Raw genomic sequence first — 23,887 nt, 5'->3', positions numbered from 1 at the left:
TTGTGCTTTGGGGAATTTCAAATTGAACAATAGCTCAACTGTTAACATGTTAATCAATAGTGAAATGAAACACATAGCCACAGCTAAATTACATTTTTATTTTAGGCTCTGATACATTGGTTTCTGTGAAAAATTACTTGAACGTTTTACACCAATCAGTTAATTAAACAGGTTAATATTAAGTAAATTTAATTCGAATTTGTCCCAATTTGACCAAAACACTAGGCTTAATAATTTATAATACATTTGAAAGGAGCAAGTATTTGTACCTCAATAAGTCTCATTCTTTTTTGATTTCGGTGAAGGGAAACTTATTTTAAAAGTAGTCTGCTTAACAATGAGGTGTTAGGACACCAAACAGCCATATCAATTAAACATTCCTTTAAAATTAATAAGTATTAAACGTCTTTACATATTTAGGCCCGAAACCTGGCAAATAAAGAATTAAAGTGTAGATTCTACCTCATTTCACCGTTTAAAAGGGCGTGCTTTAATACAGACTACTTTGTTTGGACCTTATACAAATATATACAAAAATCTGATCAGAACAAATGATAACAAATAGTCTATACGTCCATAAAAGAGAAACTAATCAATATCAATAAAAAGGTGCGTTAAGTTGAAATGATATAATGTGTTATTATCTATGCTGAAAAAGGCAACAAATAAAGCGAAGAACGAATCAACTGGTGCACATTACATAAAATCTGGGAAATAGAAAAATAAACTTCATTTTCACATCATTTTCATAGAAAATGTGAATGGAAATGTAGGCTAAACATATACTATATATTTTTTATTGCAAGACTTTACTGTACAGTAAATATACTATTAAAATGTAGGCTGTTTAGCTGGATTACAGTATTTCATATGTACATCGTTTATTTAAAATTACATTATCTTTTCTCTTTGAAGAACCCTTTGTCCGTTGAACTCTCTTTTATGGTCACAGTCAACGATTTACTCGTTACATCAGTTACGACAATTTTCTCCATGTTTTTTAAACAGGGCAACCAAGCCTCGTCGGTTTCGTCTACAAAACTCAAAGACAGTTCATTACCGGCTTGACTGGTGGATCGAAATAGATTATTTTGGGGAGGCTGTTGTATTTTGGGTTGTTGGTTCATGGCACTGGTGGAGCCCTCCTTCCGTCCATGTCCCAAAATATCAAAGCCTTTTTTAAAAACGGTGCCACCAAGCATAAAATTTGTATCACTTGACCTACCCCCCATTTGCTTCGGAACACTGCTTGGTTCTCCTTGGTACTTCTGTGTTAGATGGATAACGTCATGGTTAGATGTTTCTCCCAGTCTCTCTGATTTGGATGGCCGAAAAGATAATGGTTTATCTGCCTTTCTTTTAAGGCTTTCGGTGGATGGACCACCACCAATTGGACGCAACTTTGGTTTTGGTCCGCGTTTTTTAGGCGAATCGGAAAAATCTAAATGGTCTTGTGCTGCCGTCGCATGCGTAAGTGGGCTTCTGTCATGATCCGGGGGTCGGATGCGCACACTTTCGCCTCTATTCACGGTGCTCGGTGGAAAGATCGTCGGCACGACCGTCCGTAGCCCCTCGCGTGCTCTAGGCGTCACAATCGGCTCTGCGACCGGGAAAGACACCCGCAATCCTCGAGACATCTCCCTTCTATACTCATAATTTTTGCCTTTAGCTTTAGCCTTTGCCTAAAGAAATGTAAAATGTGTATTTAAAAAAAATAACACACCAATAATTTGTATGGGCTAATAATTTACAACGCCTAAAGCGGCTAAAAACTACGTGATTTCAGCCATTGACTTGCATTCAATTAAAAAAATAGTAATCATTTTATGTATAGGCTACATAAACAATAAACATACTCCAGGCGCACCTAAAAATTGTCATGGCTTGGGTAATATTATTAGTTTAATAACAATCATTAGTATATAAATTAATACACATTATCTTTACTCACTTTCAATAAAAACGTTTCTGGTTTAGGCCCCCGCTTTTTTGGCCCGAACAGTTCCCTCTCGCGCTCTCTGCAATAAAAGACACATTAATAGCTATTAAAAAGAGAATGGAGAGCCGTATAAAATAGATCATTTGTTCGCTAGAATTATAACATTACGGAGACACGCTGACCTCTCTTCAAAAGCGGCGAAAAGGCGCTCATCCAGAATATTCTCCTCTGGTTCCCAGGTGCTGTATCTACACGAATCATTGTATTCTTATTAGCAAATCATAATTTACAATGCGAAATATTCTACATAAATTAATATACTAATAATAAAACCACCTAACATAAAAACGATTAAACAGACAAGCAATTTTCCGTTTTAAAACATCGACATCCTTTTAGTGACTGTCCTTATTATTATTGTGTAAATAAATGCATGACTAATATTTATTAATTCGTACGCAAAAGCATGCGATGCAATGTTTATTCGTGACTAATAAACCAAATAAAAATGCTAATGATGCTTCTTCGACGTGGGATCGTGAAATCGCAAATGTCTCCCATCACTGGCCTTGTCAGCTCACGTTCACGGGAGCCCCGTTATATCGCGCCAGGCTTCTGCCGTGCTAACGTTCCGTAAGCACGGCAAGCACGCAACGGCTTTCTTCCGTTACGATCCCTACCGAGAATGTGTTATCACTCACTTTTGAGACCAGCCTTTCCATTTCACCAGATACTCCATCCGTCCCTGCGGGTGAAAGCACAGACTCGAATTAGCACGCTAACGTTGCTAAGCTAACCTAACCTAACGCACATAACATGTCACCTCGGTGGACATAAACAGAGCCGTCTGCCTCCTTGACGGAGACGAAACGCTGACGACGAGGTCAGAATGAGCACTTACTCTCCTTATGCGCCGTTTAATGATGGATTCAGCGGCGAAGACCCTCTCCCCGACGGCCGAGAGCTCCATGTTTACTTCTACCTCGCAGCTATTTTTTTCCTCTGCCTGAATAATCCTCGATAGCCCATAATACTCTCTCCGAGGAGACGTCATCACGTTCTAAACTGTTGCCATGGCACTGCAGGACGGCGTTACTATGCGAGCAGACCTACCGCTCTGGGAGGGGCGGAGTCAAATCGTCGTGGCACCAGACGAGGCAAATATGTACACACGTCATTGTAAAAACGTATCAAATGTCATAAGTAGCCTTCGTTTACTTGTCGCAACGAACCGCAGACAGTACGCATTAATTACATACTTAAGCCAAAGCTTGTATGGTATAACGGAATAGTCTCCAGTCGTTATAAAAATGGCCAAAGATCTCAGCGCGTGTCAGGATGCGACATATTGCAGTTCTTGTTGTTGCGAGCAGGTGTTCGCGTGGTTCCAGTGGCCATTTTTGGAGGAGGTTAAATACAAGGTTGCGTGTTCTTGCGTTTAAACGCTGTGAAAACCAAAGTGAACGAAAGGCGGACGGGACATATCGAATCAATGCAGCCATATTCGCCACCACGTCATGCCTTCCCTTTAAAATGGCAGCAGACAGAAGCGTTAACATGCTTCTAAACGATATAAACCTTTTTTTCTACTGATAATAGAAGTAACTGAACGGTATCCGACATTTTAAATGCAACATTATAGCAAAAGTGACTAAACATCATACTGAATAATCAATTGAATGATTTAAATAATAAACAGTCAATGTAGTTTACATTGCAATGTAGCCTAATTGTAAATAACGATCACAAAAACCATAAATATAAAATATTTAATAAAACGAGTCGCCTATAATAAACTCATACTTGAGCACGGCAGATTACCGAATTGAACTTCTCCGAGTTACCCAAATGAACTACCAAGAAAATGTAATAAGGTCTAATGTTCATATCTATCTATCGACATATGTCGATATATATGTAGATATAGGCCTATTCTTTCTTTTTTCTAACTTATAATTTCTTCATCTCAACAACCAAAACATAATAATTATAAGCATAAGCATAATAACTAATAAATGTTTTAAAAAAACAATAATAACTGTAAATACATTATTCAAAACGCTGAATAAACCTACTAGTCTAGATCCAAAATTCCAACAATCTTTCTATATGTTTTATTTACTGGAATATAAGCATTTACTCTCGCATGTCATTTTTAGGTTACATTCAGTGTGTAAATAATCTGCATTTTGTTTTATTATTTGTCGGATTCATTTGATTTCTCTTTACTATTCATTTAATGCAGCGGTTTATAACACATGCCTGCTTTACGCATTATTTCGTTCGATATTAAGTTCTATTTATTTCCATTTTACATTATTATTTTTATTATCCGTTTTTGCTGATCCTTTTACTAAAATAACCTCTATATAATTCAGCCCAAATTGTTATCGAAAACAAAATCGTAGAAATAATATTTAAAACATAATTGGGAAGGTAAAAATGATATGTCTTCTACCTATCAAAATATTTAATCTAAAAGACATGTGATCTGTTCAGTGAATTCATAAGTAAATTAATTGCATTTTTAGCATTTGTGGATATTAACCAGCTAACATTATTTTAAACAGTGTGCCAAACATTTTATTGCATCAGTAAACTGCCGAACAGGACTCAATATATAATTAATCGATTGCAAATATAACACCACAAATACAACAACGAAAAATTAGACATTGTGGCTGCGTTATTTTTTTATTTTTTTACATTTTATGGACTTCGCAGATGCTTTTCAGTGCGTCTCAATTGGACGTGTTTTGTGTGGGTCGAACCCAAGTCCTTTGCGCTGTTCTGCTTTGCCCGTTGGGCTAAATATACACCTGCTTGTGTTGTATAGCCTCAATAAATGTGTGGTTTACATATATGAGGTTAATTCAACAGAGACACACAGCCTACATTAGTCACAATAAAAAAAATGCAAATATAAGAAATAGCAATCAAGGAATGCAGGGAAGCGATGCGCCTTTTAAAGCTGAAATGAAATTATCTCGCGAAAACATGGTATTTTATTCATTCGGTTCGGACGTCAAATGGTCAGTTTGGGCCCGTAATAAATTTAACCCTTTTGTATTAACCACCTTTTGGCGTATTGATAAACATGGTTAATTTTCTTGAGGCATCAGACTAGAAGAGCAATGAACGCCACAATCAAATAATGTATTTCAATAACCAAATGGTAAAATCCACACACAGCGGCAATTTGAGACAATACATCAGTTCTTTTGTATGTGTATTGTACAGCCCCCTGGTAATCCAGTCTATAAACCTGAGTCCATTAACAAAGACCGCGAACAATGGCGAAACGTGTCACATTATAGAGAGACGTCCTGTATGGTGGAGGACGGCTCTTTTGCGCTTTTGTAAGGCGGAATACCCTGCTTTGTCTGTCTAAATGATGTTCATGCTCACAGATTACATTGCATGTTTTAAAATGTTGCAAAATATTGCGGCATTTGTTTTTTTTCCATGTATATCTTTACGTTGTCCAAGCACCACTGGGAAAAGGTTTTCAGTACACTGCGGGGCAGAATTTCAGCCACGTTTGACGTGTCAGCAATCCTACATTTATTAAAAACAACCCTCATTAATAAGCAAGACAATAAACAAATATCTCATATTGTCCACTTGGGTCATTTTATCCACATCTCAAAACGGGACGACTCATTATCATATCCATTGGATCCATTGTGATTCATTAATCCTGTTTTCCCTTTTCATTCATTTTGATCGTATTTATGTTTAAAGATCATGACATATTTGCAAAACATATTTTATATTCGACGGGAACCGTTCCAAGTATGCAAGCCTAAAAATCACAGTCGTTTATAGCCTATACATATACCGTATATTTTATAATTAATATGATGAATGTAAAGGTCGGATAATTGTTAAAGATACAACCCTATAGACAATAAGCCTATTTTTTAGTGCATCTTGTGAAGAATTTGCAATAATAGGCTACCATAATTCTTAATACCATGCACAGATTTTTTATATACATATTTTTATATAATTTCTATTTCTTTTATTTATATCTATACTGTTTCTTCTTTAGTCTTTATTGCTAAAATGTATTTTCTGTTACGTTGCTCTGCAACAATACAAAACTGTGAAATGAGCTATAGAAACTATAGAAGTATAGATATAGAAAACGTGTGTATGTATATCATATAAATTGTATTGTGTATTGGTTATTACATTTTTATCTTTCGTCTGGATCAGTAGTTTAAAGAATGATGTGAAGTTGTCCTTGATTCTTGACTCTGGTATAGATAAAGACAGAAGCAACTACACCTAGGAGGCAGCATCGCTAAATTTCACAATCCCTCTATAAATCTTAGTCATTTCCAGTCCTGTGGGACCACAGCACTACACATACCAACAAATGCATCAAGAGGTTGTAACCTATGAGGAAAAACATTGAAATGGGACAAATGTTTAAGATCACTGCAGTTTTTTTGTTTCTGTACGCAGGGCTTGAAAAGAATGAAAACGAAAATGACTGCTTTACAGAATCATTGCAAAACATATTTTATTTTTTATTGTTGAAGAGATTTCAAATGGATTTAAGAAGCACTTTCAATTCAATGTTTACCGTTTATAAAATGACATGCATATAAAATACCCCTAATATTGACAGCATTATGGTGTAATCTGTGTAGGTATCTCAGCGGGCAGCTGCATTGCATCGACAGTAAAACTGACTTTAGACTACAATACATAACCTATAAGCATCAACACGCTCAATTATAGAACATACATGAAACATTATGATTATCTCTGACTGTAGTCACACTGCAGTCATAAAATATTCCGCACGAAGGTTAGATGTGGCCTTTATTGACTTACAAAAGATATCCAGGAGATTATAAAGTGCAACTCAAACGTCTTAAGGGTAGAGCACATGAAACAATCCAGTTGTTTATCTCGCATTGCACAAGACCTCACAGGTCGACAACATCAGAAAATCCAGTCAGTCAAGTAAAATATTTCATAATCCAAAACAAAGCAAGATCTGTTACACAAATTTCCAAAAATACTTTTTAGATTCATTTACATTTATGATGACAGGGCAGTTAAAGATTTAGGTCTCAGTTATATGAACTTCTCTTACCAACCATTTTGTCGTTACAGGTGACAACAGAATTGTTTCAAATTCAAAATGTGCATTTAACTCATCCTACCCAACAATCGTATTCGTGGACATAGAAAAGAGTGGGTAAGTGCATTTAACATTAAGATCCAGTTCTTCAATTTCACTAGTGTGCTCTATGCATTAGCCAGATATTTGAGATAGAAACAAATTCATAACAATTCAAAGCGTTTTCACGCTTTCATACACTACAGGGCTTTATTTACTTTCCCGTATCAAGAAACATCAGCACATTGCCAATTATCTAAATTGTATGCATGACAAAACACATAATTAACACCCAAACAAACAAACCCTATATTCATAGAATTAGTTTGTTAATATGTACATTATATGTTTGATTTGTTAAATAAACATGTAAATATATCTTATGGAATGACCATGATGCATTAGTGCATCTCAAAACGAATCCAGCCGGTTCATTCCATGAACCAATAAGAATTCGCTTGCTCTTACTCCCCGGGCACATATTCCTTAAAGGTCACGGTTAAACAATTCGTGGTGATATCTGTGATGATAACATTCCCCACAAAGGGTTTAAAACTGTTGTCCTCTTTCTCAGAGCTTTCAGTAGCTTTCTCGGCAGCACAATGAACTGTGGGTAGCTGTTTTGAAGTTCTTGTCGGACCACAACTCAAGTCAATGGGCTCTTCCAGGATGGTGTCGGTGAAGTCGCAACCGTAAGCTTGGCTGGTTTGGGAACCTCTGTAATGCAAGTTGATGGGTTCTCTTTGAGGCGAAGAGAGAACCGTATTTGGAGCACTGATGCTTCTGCAGCTGAAGAACTGCTTGTGATCTCTCACGTCCTCACCGGGCTCTGACAGGTTCCTCTTAAAGTGATTGACTTTGGTGTCTATGTGAGATGGGGCTTTTTCCGCCGCCATGGGCGATGAGTTTGGATGCAGTGGCTGAGCGTGGCGTATTGCCATCGGATTGATTACTTTTTGTCCTACAGAGTCTACAGGCTTGGCTTTTGAAAGTTCGTCCTTGTTGTGGGACCTTTCAGCAGAAGAAGAAACTTTGCTGATGCTTTCAACACAAGCGCTCTTTTGGCCCTCTCCTTGATCTGATGTTTCACCATCAGACGGATTGTCTGTCCTGGTAGAGTCCTCATGGCGTTGTGCTGTTTCCACGGCGGAAGTCGCCCTGTTTTTAACTTTAGATGAATGCATGCCATTATCCATGTATTTGCTCATCACGATGACGATTCGGCCATTTTTGTTTTTATTCTTGATGATTTTCATCTTACCGCTGATGCCATTAGGAAGCGCTTTCGAACTGGTCTTGAGTGTCTGCTCTGCCTTGTTAGTGTTATTCGGCAGTCCCTTAAGCTCAACAGACAGATCTTTCACTTTGCTCAGGCAGCCTGTGTCTTTGTTCCGTGTCCACTTCTGTTGTAGGGCCGGAGGGAGGTTCCACCCTTTGTTGGAAGGGTCTTGACCCTTGGCCTCTTTGGGTCCCGTGAACGGCGCGTCGTACATTTTCGGGTCTGGCTGGTAATGATGATGTTTTTTGCTGTTGAGCTGATAAAAGTGTTTCTTTTTCCTGCTGACGTGCTGTTCTGCCGGGACGTCCTTGCAGCTGGGCTGGTACTGATGGTGTTTTTTACTGTTGAGCTGGTAGTGCTGTGGCCGCGATCGCTGGATCTGGAGCGAGTCCGTCTTGGGATGGTTCTCCTCGTCCAGCGACATGTCCTGAAGACCACCCAGTATGCTGGATCGGCGGGCAAACGCTGGAAGCTGAAACAAGAGGAGCACGAATATGAACATCTTGCATGAACTGAAAGCTCAGTTCAGTATTTACAGCTCGAGCTTGTCAGTTAGCCACGGTATGTGTTTCTTTTCCTGTTGTTCCTGTTGTTCCAGTAACTCGATTGATTCAAGTGCACTGTGATAGAAACGCCAAGATTTTACGTTGATATCAAAGTCAAAACAGTATAGTCAAACACGGTAGGCCATAACTGTCATCATAGATGAACTGTATGTGACACCAGCATTAGTTATAATAAACCTCTGTACGTAAAGCTACACGCAGACAGAAAGGAGCCGCTGGTGCACATAATTATTGATTCACAATAAAACAGAAATAGTCTCATGCACACACAGTGGAAAAGAATAACCTTGGTTGCGAATATGGGAAAATATTAACTACTGACCGCCAGACAAAAAAACAAAGAAAGCCTGTGCAAGCAAAAGTTGACGTACCTGGACGAGGAGGTGCTTGGGTTTGGGTCCTCTTTTGCGATAGCCCACCAACTGCTCTTGTCTCTCTCTGAAAAAAGTGCAATATATATTTATAAAAAATACAGTTTACAAGACATCCTCAAAACCTTAAGTTGTACTAAAAGTCAATTGTTTCTACCATTCTAAACCTTTAAATGAGTCTATTCATACTTTCCAAAACTTTTATCAACAAAGTAACACAACATCTAGATGACAGATCTCTTTGATCACCAGGACACAACATGCACCATGAGCACACTGGGTAACCTGAAACTGTTTAACCTATGTACAACAAAGTGAAACTCTACATCACAAGAGCGACAATCCTTAACATTTCTAGTTATCATTCGAGTCATTTTTGGAATGCTTTCATTCTTTATCTCCAGATTTTTAAAGTACTGCATGCTTAAGAGAAAAGACACGATTAGATCTTAAACATGAGTTTTTTTTCCCCAAGCTTGCCCACTACTGCAGCTTAGACCAGAAAATAAATCACCATTATAAATTCAACATCAATTTCATGAGTCAGGCAACAGTGATAGCAATGGGGTGTTTTCAACCTGAATAAAAGCCAAGTATCAAGAGAGTCTTTGTAGCAGTCATATGGAGCTGGCCTGTGGGCTACAATTAATCTTCACATAGAGGACAAGCGGTGACTGTGCATAGGGTAAGCTCCGCCTCCCGTGACCATATATGGTCAGTATCACAAGTTCTGTTATTCGTCCTCCATCTCACCTGTTTTGGAAAGCAACAAGAAGCCGCGGATCAAGAATGTTCTCTTCGGGTTCCCATGTGTTATATCTGAAATATCGAGGAAGGAACGGTTAAAATCCAACGGTAATGGTAATTATGTGCAAATACAAACAAATGATTACAAAAACGTTCACAAAACGTTAGATACATTAAAAGCAATGCATACACAAACAAACCTCATTTTGTCCAAAATTGAAAAACGAGTGCTTATTCAGTGCACTTGCAAAAAATGTGACACGGTGGCCATGTTATCGTCACCCTACTTGTTTTCATGCCAAACCGCACATGTGCACAGTTACACGTATAATAAAAACAAAACGCCAGGACGACGAAAGACCGTCACGCGCGTAAATTTGTGATGGAATCCGCGCAAACCGCTTCTCCGCCCCAACTCGCGCCAAATCCCGTGCAGGTTACCAAAGCCAACATCCACCGTTCATGCATTTACTAAGACAGCGTGCACGTCAAACAAACACTTACTTGGCCGACCATCCTCGCCACTTCACCAGATACTCGATTTTGCCCTGCAAAACGAAAAATCCGTGAGATGCGAGCAACGAAAAATACCCTCCACCATGTACGGTAGTTCTAGTTAGCGCCAGTTTTACCTTCCGTAGGCGCTTCTTCTCGATGCCCTCCACCGCGAAGACGTGTTCACCGACGGCAGGTAGATCCATTCTCACACTGTCACCGGTGCTACCAAGCGGTTTTACGCGTCAAATCTTGGTGCAATGCCCCGTACGCCTTCGCGTTCTGCCACCGCCGTGGCCCGAGATGAATTCGTCCCTCACCCCTCCTCTCTCGCTCGTATTTGTCTCTATGTTCACGATGGGCACTGGAGAAGCTCACTGCTGGTGTTGCTACTACAGAAAATAGTTCACGCAAAATACGCTGAGGCGGGCGCGTGACGTCAGGCAGCGCGCGAGGAGGGGGAGGTTGAAAACTGTGCTGAATGCAGAATAGAAAAATGTGTCTAAACGCTTTCAGTGACAACTTGCAAATGTGCATGAACACATAAGCATTAAACGGGATGCTTTAAAAAAAAAAAAACCAGTATCTCCACTATCCTATCCATCCATCTATCCATCTATCCATCTATCCATCTATCTATCTATCTATCTATCTATCTATCTATCTATCTATCTATCTATCCATCTATCCATCTATCCATCTATCCATCTATCCATCTATCTATCTATCTAGTCATGTGTGACACGAAGCAGTGTGCATTTCAAATGTCATGAAACGGTATGCATTTAGTATATTAGGAAATGTCAAGCACTTAAAAAATAGCTGAATATCCTGAACTGAACCAAATTTTGGTGCAAGCAATGAATAAATGATATAGGTTTTTTATATAGAACTTTGTAAATGGCTTGATATATAAACCTATATATATATATATATATAAACCTATATATATATATATATATATGAACCCAAAGGCAAGCACCAGAATACATTTTACCTCAGCTTACGTTAGAGCTCATTTCCCAACGCAGCGTAGCAACGGATCCACACCTGTAAGTTACATATCTAAATCTCTCTGGTAAATAAGAATCTCTATTAATAAAGGAGCAAGTTAAAGTTCATCGCCAGTATGTTATTAATAGCCCATTTCGATCCGTCACATCAGTTTCAATGAAGGTAAATTTATTGCTCGTTCCGCCACATTTAACGGATGCATCATTCACATAACGCAACGGTTACGCAAAGGTTTGTGTATGGACTTGAAAATAAATAACAAGACATACAGCTGTCGGTCCTAAAACGTTTTGCCTAAAACGGAATAGGCTAAGTACAGTACGTTCATTTTTAGTTTCGCATATGTATGCACTGCCAGCGAATAAAATTCAGCAACCAAAGGGTTAAAATGAGTCTGAGGCGTCAACAGCGAACCTAATATCCATATAAGGCAATGAAATAGAAAGCGTAAAATATATTGGGTTTCTGCAGTTTGATTACATTTCTTACACTCAAACTGAAATATTTACACAAAGAGCACTATATTATGCGATACATAGACGGAATGTGTTTTTAATCAAGGTAAATAGATCGTCGTTTTGTGCTGCATGTCGGGAGGAATACGCCCTGCTGCCGCAGAAACAGAGAGAGTGAGAGAGAGAACCAGAGAAAAAGAGAGATACTGGTTGAAATGTATTAACGATTGGGGTTTCTGTTATATGAATCGACATAACCGACATTTGCAGTTTATTTGTAAGAATAAAACTAAACGCTATGAAAAAACGACAGCGTGTGAGAACAGCATTTTACATGCGCACATCTGCGTATCCCGTACGGTCCGACGTTACGAAAATTAAACATGGTTTAACTATAGTAACCAAAGTTATTGGTTTTAGTTGTAGCTATTTACTATGGTCTCGCCACAATACCCATAGTTCAACCATGATAATTGAGGTAAATCGTGATCAGTCTGCCAAAACCCACGTTTTTTTACTCTAATAAATGCATGACTAATTTTCCAAAAGCCCAGCAGGAGCTTCACTAATTCAATATTAATCCAACAATTTTCAATGCACAGAAATGCCATCGAATCCAAAACACAGGAATACTGTTATCAAACACCTAGCAAAGGTTACAAGCTCTTTTTAACAGTCTCAATGCAAAAGCATTGACATATCAGATATATCAGCTCAAATCCATGCATGTTGTTTGACAATATAAGCTTTGGCTTGAATGCCTGATAATGGCAATGACCTTAAGGACCACTAGAAATCGTCTCTGGTTGGCAGCAAAAGACAGTTGAAAGCTCTTGAAATTATCTTCAACTGATTGTTACAGACCATTACCATGTATGGAAACTCCTTAACAGAAACCCCAAAATAGGGGCTCCGCTGGCTCATTCAGTGCCAAGCACCAAAGAAAGGAATTGAAAGAGAGAAAGCGATGTGTGCCCGACTATAAGAGAAGCTTCCATTGCTTAACCAAGCGTTGCATTTATACCACCATAAAGGGTCATGGACGAGGATTGGTTGAGGGCTGGAAGGGTATTAGAAAATGTTAAGAGGGGCCTACAGGCATTCTGTCCCGGCGCAGTGGTGCTCATTAAGTTGCAGTAATGAGCTGATATCAAAAGTGCACGCGATGTGCCAAAAAGATCCTAAAACGGTGCTCTTTTTAAAATAACGACGAGTGATGCAACACTTTATCAGTCTACAGAAATGCGATTAAAAAGCAATTGTTCATTTTTTCCATCTTTTTACATTCAGATGGAATGCGTCCGGCACTGCGAGCTTCAGCTTCCATTCTGTTTCAATTATTATGATTGTTGAGATAAAATACGGTGCCACTGTTAATTTTCCGCCGGCGTTTTAATCTACCCAATCTATCAATTTTTACAGAGACTATGTCATTGTTATGCACACGGCTGGTAGGAGTGTCTGCTCATCAGAACGGACCCGTGGCGCAGCGCTTCTCTACCCCCAGAGCAGATGAAGGGGGTTGGGATTGTCGGCTGAGGGGGAGGGGCCCAAAACAGACAGCAGAGATCCCCAGGGTGCAAAGAGATCCAGTAGGATGACCTGTCAATACTATATCAAGCATCGAACCATGCTTTCTGCGTTCTGAGTTTGCAGTGAAATGCTATTTTTAACCCATTTTAAAGATCTGCGCTGTGTGCCAAAGCCTTTTACTGGTAAGAAATCAAAGATGGTGAGCATTAGACTGCACCGTTTTAAAGTTCTGCTTGGAAAATATGCCATCAAAAGTAAAAGACTCCCAATAAGATCAAATGATTTACATGAACCATGCCATCCACGATTTTTATACTATATTTCAACAATTATCTCGTTTATTTTTCGTGTAATTTGGGAGAAACATCTAGCTAAACTTGACGTGAATAACCGAGATCTCATTTCCTTGGAAAGTACAACCTCGGAGCAATGAAATCCTCCTTTGGCCGGTGTCATGTAAATCAAGACTGGCATGTGCCATTTCCTATGAGTATTGAGTTGGCATCTCCCTTCTGTCTTTAGAAGCCTCCTTCTGTTTTAGCCTTGACAACAGACTATTTGGTCTCGGGGTCAATGAAGCTATTTCACACGGCAACCTTGAGTTCCTGCTGCTCTATAACTATATAAACAGTTAATTTAACAGGCAAGCGTATTCATTTGACCAGACGAAACCAATCGCGTGCCTAATAAAAAGACGCGGGCACGCGGCGACAGAAGCGTGCGTGGGAAGGGGGAAGATGAAACATATTAAAAAAGAATATCTCGAATAAACGTAGATGGGATAAATGGACAATGCAGTGCACTGTGATGTGGTGGTCTATCTATATGGAAATTCGGGAGTGTCGGAATTCACCTCACTATTGCTTGGGAATTCAGAGGCGGGGGGAGTGCATTGTTTCAAACCATGATTCAAAAGATAGATTTGTGTGCATATACAATGACGAATTAGGAATTGTGAAGCTGTTTTTTCCTTTGTTAAGCCAAATGAATAATGATTTTAAACCACAAGGATGTTTTTGCTCTGCTTGTACATTGTTGTTTTCATTGTTCACATTGTTTACATGTTTCATATTTAATTAGCCTATTATGTGTCTTGCATGCTGTTGCATTTGGATATTCGTGCTGAAATCCTACTCGTGCATAACATGACGCTATAAACATCTTCCAGTGACTTTTCTATTAGAGAAAGGTAAAATGACCTCATAGAAAAATGCCTTTTAAAGCTAAGCAAAGACATTTGAGTCACATGAGACCTATTATAGACTCGGAGAGGTCAAATCTTGTTTTTGTTTAAAACAAACCACCTTTGATAAGAGTATCACATGTTATATTGACCGTAATTCCCCCTGCACACCTTACGCATTTGCCCGAGCACATTTGATGGTTATTTAAAGAGAAAGCCATAGATTTTTCCTTCCCATTGAAGTTAATGGCAAATCAATACGCCTGTATCCACACCACATACCCCATCCAGAATCTCCGAATAGCATAAAGTCAAACAGATGTACAAAGAAGATATTTCATTTCACAATAGATGCTTTGTGATGCTCAATTTATTGTTTTTCAGAACGAATTTCCTGCGTGCAAGTTCCTCGCGCTAAAATCTAGGTCATGGTGGCTGTCTGCCAAAAATCAATACAGTACTGAAGAAGTTCACAAGCACGGCTCAATTACAGAATGAATGCCTACAGTATCTGTGGAAAACATGGATCGAGGTGCTTCGCTTGGCTGTGTTTGCTCACTTTGTTCCCACAATTCCTTCTGTTGGCCTTTGACACCAGGTTCACAAAGTGAGATTTCCATTTCTCTGAGCCGTGAATCAAACGGATTGTGCGTTTTTCCGGGGAGACGAAAACAAGAGAGTTGAGAGTGAGATTCACACACATGTTATTCAAATCAAGAGAAAATCCAGTTGTTTTATGTTAGTCTGTTTTGCTACACTCCTACAGAAACCTTTTGTTAAAAATATTAAAAAGGAATGGTTCACCTTCAAAACGAAAAATTATTTCATTTTTCGTTCTTCAAAATGAAAAAGCATTTACTCGCCCTGCTGTCACTTTAAACCTGTGTGATTTTCTTTCTTCTGCAAAACACAAAAGAAGATATTTTGTAAAATGTTGGTCTCCATTGACTTCTATTGTATGGACACAAAACCAATGCAAGTCAATGGGGACCAACGGTTTTCTGTTACCAACATTTTTCAAAATATCTTCTTTTGTGTTCTGCAGCGCGTGTAAATAATGACAGAGTTTTCATTTTGAAGGTGAACTATTCCTTTAAGCATTACTTCAATCATCGTGGAGATATTTGGCAGACAGCCTTATGTACAGTGACGGTGCTCACTGTTAAAGTACATTAAGTCAGTTTGTGTGTTCCCTGATCATTTAAAAAATCTGGTTACGTCTCAGTTGAATGGTTACATTTACAGTAAATGGCTGGTTAAATTGTCACAATTGCAAATGATCACTTGTGGCAACAGACTGTTCCTTAAAAACTTTAACTGAGCCAACTGAAAAATGCACAAACATTTTGAGTTGAGGCCTGAAATTAAACTTGTCTCAATGTCAAATAAATGGTCCAATCAAATTAGCCACGCCATATATCGTATATTATACAACTGACATTTACAAATAGCTTGATTTGCTTTACGTTTTCTCCCATGCCCGCACTGCTCTTGTGATTTATGAAGCGAGAAAGTCTGAACAGACATTTCCTCTGCACACACCGCTGTCATTCCCACAATCCACCTCGAGAGCACTCCATAGAAATAAATGAAAAACACTCACCTTTGCTTAAAATGCACCAGTTTTATTGTATTATTATTGTAAATATTATCGACCCCAACACACACTACAATGATGGCAATTAAAAAAAAAACGTCTTTTGATCCATTTTTTCCCCCTTTGGCCATATTTTCTCATCCAACGCCACATTTTTCAATGTCAACACAATGCACCCTATGCACCTCATTGCCTCTGACTCACGTGAATTGAATGCTGTTGTACAAGACACATCTAATGAAGCACAATAAGCTGATGTTTACAAAACGTCCTGTTTTTTTTATTCTCTTCCTGGAGCCTGGGAGGAGGTCACATAAAAACAACACTGACGCGGGTACGACGCAGAACTCTGACACAAATGCATTGTTCTGACCTCTATCCCCTACAGCCTATAGAATCCAGCCCTCTGCTGTGTTGTGCTCTCACTGCCATGTACTATATTGATTTATGATTATAGATGTGAATATGAGCATATTGGTTGATGCTGCCATATTTTGCATAGAATAAATGCCATGTTTTATATAGCTATAACACAATGATATGTTTGAAAGCACAAATATTACAGATAAACGGTTTGCTGGTTAAAAATACGAAATTGCTGTGATTTACACCATCAGCAATTTTTATTTTGAAAACCAACGCTGAAAGGAAAGAGCACAATGCAGCACTGAAAAGGCAAATGTCTTAAGTATAAGATGTGGCCAAAGCTTATAAAAAATACTATTGAAATATTAGCAAAATACTTCTAATCAAAACAAGCAAAAGGGGCTTTTATTGATCAACATAGCAAGCATGTACAGGCAACACAAAATTATACCATAACTTTAAAGGAGTAGTTCACCTTCGAAATGAAAATTCGGTCATTATTTACACGCCCTCTTGTCATTTCAAACCTGTATGACTTTCTTTATTCTGCAGAACACAAAAGAAGTTATTTTGAGAAATGTTGGCAACAGAAAACCGCAGATTCCCATTTATTGCATTGGTCTTGTGTCCATACAATGTCTTTGCGGGACCAATGGTTTTTGGTTACCAACATTTTTCAAAATATCTTCTTTTGTGTTTTGCAGAAGAAAGAAAATCACACAGCTTTAAAATGACAACAGGTTGAGTAAATGATGACAGAAAACTACAAACAAAACACCCATGCAAATGAAAAATTCACAAAAGGATGAAAGCCGGTGGCACTCTGAGCTTCTCCTGGCAGCGACATGCCTCAGTTTTATTAAAATGCTCTAGAGAAAATGAGATTTGGAAGGCCGCTGAAAGATGCTGCGTATAATCCGTTTTTATCCATTTCATACCGGAAAGGGTTTTGACGTAGCGTTGATGTGCTGTGCGTCATTAATATTCATTGATGATGTTTGCACCGCCGCGAGTGGCGGATATTGTGATTATGAAGATTTGAGGTCTCGCTCCCACCAGCCCACACAGAGAGCGAGTGTAAGAGCCTGCGAGGGTGGGCCGTGGGTTACGGAGAGATATTATCCTTCGGGAAGTGACTCAAAAGCACTCCTGTAAATCATGAGTCACCTTAGATTTACAGGAGCGCTTCTGACTCATCTCCCACAGGATAATGAAACAAATTATAGGAGGAGACGCTGTTGATGTGGAATTGTGTAGGTCCGTGATTCTGAGAGCGTTGGTTGCATGAGGGAAGCTTATTTACTTTAATGCATTTACCGTAGCAGAAAGAAACTTACTGAGGAGAAACACAAGCAATTTATCATGAAGGAGCCAGCAATATTACCAGTGCTGGAATACCGAATTTCAATAATAAACCAAAAGAGCGAAAGGCAGTTGGAGAAATGAAGGATTGTGGTATTGTTCTCAATGTATATTATTTCTAACACGTATGACTAACACACTTATTCACTTACACAAACATACATTCTTATGAAAGTAAAGAGAAACAGCTGCCTAACAGCTGCATGTAAGACCGGCTGTCCACTGCAAAAGCTCAGAATGCGATCCACAGAGAGGCAAAACCACAGGTGCATCACTTTCTGGAAATGACAAAACAGACAAAAAAACGCACTTTAAATATGTACACTGGTCTCCAAAACGTATTTGGACTGTAAAATATACCAGGTGGCGTATATTTTGAATAAAGGTATTACATGCGTTAAATTAAACATGTCAAAAAACATCACATTTATATTTAGACGTTTATGGGTGCTTAAGTTCTAGCCAAACATGACCAAAACAACGCAGGGATTATTAGAGGTCATAATATGAGAAGTGCTACATTCTTTCATTCTTTCAATAATTGTTATAAAGAGTGAAAAGATTTCTTACATTGTAAAACAACATACATACTCTTCAAAATTAAGACATATTAATAGAGATGCTCCGATAAAAGCAATTTTTCACACTATTGGCTATCTATATTAGTATTAGCTTCGAATACTGTGCATTGTTGTACTTTTGTTGCATAAATTGCTTCTACTGTTTTTCCCCTACTTTGTACGTCGCTTTGGATAAAAGCGTCTGCTAAATGACTAAATGTAAATGTAAATAGAATATGTCAGTGCCGTACACAGACCTTTGGAGACTTTCTGATCACATTCTGGCATTCGCGATCGCATTCCGGCCGGTCGCAAATGCCTTCCCGGGGGTCCTCTTTGGGCATCAAAAAAAAGGGCACTTTGGACATGAAAAAGGGCACTTTGGGCAAAGGGGCAGGGGCTCAAGCACCCCCGGTCCCCCCCTCTGCACGTGCCTGGAAAATGTTAAGAAACATCACCAGTTTGACGTTCAATATTAATAGTCATTATAGGAATTCATAACATTCAGAAAGTTAAGAAATCTTGATTTAATCTTCAGAATTTAGTTAATGCGGGTTAATATGACCACCAAACTAGCGATATCAGTATCGGCATCATCAGATATCACTCTTAATTATCGGCATCGGTTGAGAAATTTAGTATCGGAGCATCTCTAGTTATTATACTTACACATTAACATGAACACTTCAAGACTGTTAGACAAATGATATTTTCCAAGCATGACCTTGAGACCAGCAGCTTGAAGGTCACAAGCGATTTACAAAAAAGTTCATTCATGATATCTTGAATGTCAGAATAGTTCAAAATCGAATACATTGCCGCGTCATAATGAGAGACTGTATTGAGTGTATTGAAAGTGTGCGGGGTCGCTGTCATTTATTTCCTATTAACACAAAGACAGTAAAGCTACTGGTGTCCCAGTTCTACAACCCACCTCCTAATCACACACACAAACACACACACACATTCACATGCAAATTATACTTTAATCTGAACACCCTAATAGACCACCATGGCAACAGAAAAACAGCACTAATGAGGAAGAGGTACAGGTTAATGGAAGCCCAGCGCATGAGCGACTCTCTCTCTTTCTCTCTCTCCCCCACACACACATCCTTTGCATCCACACACGCACGCACACACGCCATGCATTAAGAACAGATGCTGTTAAGCGGCAAATGATGGGTTAATGGGTCTGTCAATCTCACGGTGTCACACCTCCAGTGTCTGTGTTTGACACTACAGCTGTCCTGACACTCATTTCAAAGCGTATTAAAACTGTTAGGCTAATATGTGATTAAGCTAGACACTTATTTTTAGTCTGTCAGTAAGGAAATGCTCATCTGCAGGGCGGAGCCCGGGTAACGTGTAATTGCACACACACACACACAGATACGCAAACATTGCTTTGGGCCGTTATCAGCACGTCCTTGAGAGGGAATGTAAAGTGAGGAATGTTTTCCCATTCTCTTGACTGTCCGTCCAGCACCTGCTTCTCCCCCTGCGTATATGGTGTGAACAAATAACACAACCACATGAAACGAGTTCAGCGTTGGAATAAGTAAATCACAATTACAAATGCAGCTTTATCCATATAGAGCCACATTAAGCTGACTGTCAATTAGTGTGAAAGTTTGTCAATGACATTATTGAAAAATAATGTTATTGACAATACTTTTGTAAAGTGTTTTGGAAAGAAGCTTTTTATTATATAAAACATTGAACCACCTAAAACATTTAGACCATTTAAAAAAAAAAAACATTTAACCATACAATTTCATAAATCAATCTCTACATTGTTCACCTTGATTTTTAGCATTTTAATTAAAACAATTGTAGTGATCTTTTTATTTAGAGACATTTGACAATAATAGTTTGCTATGGGGTGTTGCAATATACCAACATTGTCTATAACAGTTATATTAACTGCAATTATTGATATTGTGTTAATACTACACGTGATCATGTTGTAAACATTTCAACACGTATCTGGTTGACATTTCAACAGTAGATGTTATTTCACCTGTTAACATTTGCCAATAAGAGCCACACTGGTTACAAACTCTCTCCCTCCACCTCCCTGCACTAAAATAACACTAAATAAACAAAATAAAAGGATACATTCTTCATGATTAATTTGTAATATTAATAATAATATCGTATTATATTAAATTATAATTAATTTGTGGTCTTTCATTTCAAAAGACAAAAAGATGATAATATCATTGTCATGAATTCTTTTGGCCACCATAACTGTGTTGTGAAAATCTGATTTGACAGCTTCAGACTGTGACGACCTTAATTTGCGTTGAGAATTTGAATACAAAAATGATACATGAAAGATATCAAAAGTCAAATTGATGAATCATTCACAAATGTATTCATGAATTTAAATAATGTTTTGAGCGGAAGAGAAAGAAAAAAGCATTATGCTGTGATATTATCAAACTGTGAAGGATAGACAGACACATCTCAGCTTGCTTTAAAAATGAATCGGCACCTTTGAGTCCTAGTCTCAACAAATCTGGACATTGTGATCTTCACCCAAACGGAATTTAAGGTGCTGTTAAGAAATTGGCTGAATCCTTGAAAGATGCATTACTATCAAAATAATAATCATTATAATTATATCATCACCTCCAACCAATCAGACACGTTAATGTTGGAAGAAGTCAGAGATACTTCCAGATGTCCTCTTTTTCTATTGAAATGTGCAGTAACCCCGTGGGAATCATTACCCCAGTAATTGGTTTTCAAGGTTGCATAATGAACGAAGAATCTGAGACATTTCACAAGGCCAGGTGCATCCAAATGTTGCTAAAACAGTTCCCGCAAGATATCCTAAACATTCAGATTAACCCTCACATGAACGAATTCAGAGAAGGACTCAAGTTCTTCTTTAGGACATTTTCTGATGTGTGGTTAAGCGTGAGGTGTACTGGTATTTCTTCCATGACCCAGCCGGCAGTCACTGGAAGTTCAGACACTTCTTATAATGACGGTGTTGAAGAAGTCGTGGCTCGCCGTAGCGAGTGCCAATGTCCCTTCGCATCCTCCTTTGAGGATGGGAAATGAGTTCCAGGTGTTGCCGCCCCTCTTGCTGCATTTGTTTTGTTGTGGTTGCCCATGGCAACGCTGGCACATGCTCGGAAGGCTAGACATCACATGAAAGCAGAAACAGAATGAGACGAAAGGAAAACCATGAATGATAAACAGAAAATAAACCCCTTCGATTAACACACTTTCACAATATAACAGGAAACGTGTGGGAAGCATTTGAACGACCTAAATTGAAATCTAAACTCCAATGAATAAATAAATAATAAATCAGGAAGACACAAGCATTTAACAAATAATAAAAAACTTATACAGTGCCTTGTGGATTCAACCTGTCTTGCTTTTCAAAACTGGTCATACAAATACAAATATTTATTTTGTTCTATACAGTTTCAAATCACATGAAACATTAAAAACTATACAATTTTGTATTCAATGTTTTAAGATGATCAAAATTCTACTTAACCATATCAAAAGAGAGGTTGTTTTGTAAATTATTTCAAACATCATTAAATTATTACGTGCATAAATTACACATAAACTAAATATTTATTCTCTAGAAATATAACAATATAAATATTGTTTAGTCCAATATTTATGAAATCTGTGTGCATGTTAAATAAAAGGGACAAACTAAAAGAAACAAATCTCCAACAACATCACTCATGCATCCCAATTTTCTTCTCATTACTGTCTCGTATGCGGCAAAACTACCCTTTTCTATATAGTATATAAAGGTTTTGAACATTAGTCAGAATATTTTCCAACTAAAAAAACTAATTTCATAGAAAACTGCTATTTACAGTCTTTCATTTGGAAATTGGTGAATATGGAACCTTATAATCCATACTTTCTTTTAAGTTACAACACATTTTCCTATTTCACATAAATGCAGCTGCCTTCAATACAATCTGAAAATCGACAGTCTCGCGGGAATTTGTGACTATTAATCTATTAATTCATGTTCATTGACACAAATTACCCCCTTTTTTCGTGTCAGTCAGCACGACCTTTTATCATGTAACCAGCACGACTTTCAATCTAATGTATTTTAATACACGGCATTTTTCATATGTATAAATATACATCAACGGGCATTCAAAACAATTCCTACGATCTCATTCGGATGGTTTGTTATGATTAGACTTTGCTCCTGTGACTTTAGGTTTAGGGGCGGGATTAGAGTAGCCATTTTTCGCTGCTTCACCGCTTCGTGAAACTCACGTTTTTAGCAAAACTAGCCTTTGCGGCTGTGATTTTAGGGTTTGGGGTGAGGTAAGGTGTTGGTTAGCCACCACCTAAAATATGTACGACTTCTTTTGATATCAGTTTATAAATGCACATACACACGGTGTGTATTAAAAGTCATGCTGTGTGACACGAAAAAATGGGGAAATTTGTGTCCATGAACACGATTCAGTTGATTCCAAATTTCATGCCTATGCCACGATCTGCCTTGAGACTGGGTTGGAAAATCTGTAGAAATGGAAATATCCACAGAAACGTCTCTGTAGTAAAATGAAGCTGTCTAAATGGCACTGTGGGAGCCCTCTGGAGACGGCAGAACTGAAAAACAATGGAACAAGTGTTGGGGAGGGCGGCCATGTGTACTCAGCTGTTTGTTATGTGGCAACAATAGCTTTTCCCAACTTCATTTCACAAAGCACATATCACTGTCTGGCCTTTGTGCAGTCTGTTCATCTAAGAATGTTTTCACAACGTGAAGAGATTGCCAGAAAAAGCAATTACATTTCATCCAGCATATGAGTCACACACACTAAAAATGACTCCAAATATACACAAAAATACAGTTTAGACTGACAATATTTCTGTAAATGTTGTGCAGTATCGGCTAGCCAAGTCTGAACACACAATTTGCTGAGTTGCAACTCCCAGCATGCATTGCAGCATGACTAAACTTATAGGATTATTGATTTGACTTTACTTACACTGCTGTTGTTGTTTGTGTCATCAATATCAGTGCGGTGGTGTTCAGAGCTCATTGTTTTCCTTTAAGGTTTTTATTTGTTTAAACATGCACCACAGCTCATAATAGCATTTGTCGAATGTCACTGTTATTATTATGTTTATTCTATGCAGCAAAAATGTTGCATTGAAAGACAAATCTGTGGTTAATAGAATTCCAATAGAAAGAAATCTGTAGTTGTGCTGGCATTTTTCTTGGCGGAATGAGACGTTTTGCAATTAAAGAACAATTGTTGA

General features: G+C 38.3%; 2 protein-coding genes across 2 annotated transcripts; both read right to left on the bottom strand.

The window, feature by feature from the left end:
• Nucleotides 1–78: 78 nt before the first annotated feature.
• On the bottom strand, nucleotides 79–2,971 carry cbx8a (chromobox homolog 8a (Pc class homolog, Drosophila)). Its single transcript, XM_057345117.1, has 5 exons — nucleotides 2,841–2,971; nucleotides 2,641–2,684; nucleotides 2,122–2,187; nucleotides 1,952–2,018; nucleotides 79–1,682 (listed from the first exon to the last, which is right to left on the bottom strand). Exons 1-5 carry the CDS (start codon nucleotides 2,907–2,909, stop codon nucleotides 897–899), a joined length of 1,032 nt encoding a protein of 343 aa, XP_057201100.1. The 5' UTR covers nucleotides 2,910–2,971; the 3' UTR covers nucleotides 79–896.
• Nucleotides 2,972–6,460: 3,489 nt separating this feature from the next.
• Nucleotides 6,461–10,967, bottom strand: cbx4 (chromobox homolog 4 (Pc class homolog, Drosophila)). Its single transcript, XM_057345116.1, has 5 exons — nucleotides 10,675–10,967; nucleotides 10,547–10,590; nucleotides 10,049–10,114; nucleotides 9,296–9,362; nucleotides 6,461–8,830 (listed from the first exon to the last, which is right to left on the bottom strand). Exons 1-5 carry the CDS (start codon nucleotides 10,741–10,743, stop codon nucleotides 7,544–7,546), a joined length of 1,533 nt encoding a protein of 510 aa, XP_057201099.1. The 5' UTR covers nucleotides 10,744–10,967; the 3' UTR covers nucleotides 6,461–7,543.
• Nucleotides 10,968–23,887: the final 12,920 nt, after the last annotated feature.

Source organism: Triplophysa rosa, linkage group LG11 (assembly GCF_024868665.1).
Source record: "Triplophysa rosa linkage group LG11, Trosa_1v2, whole genome shotgun sequence".
NCBI lineage: Eukaryota > Metazoa > Chordata > Actinopteri > Cypriniformes > Nemacheilidae > Triplophysa > Triplophysa rosa.
This window is presented reverse-complemented; position numbering and strand designations above follow the sequence as displayed.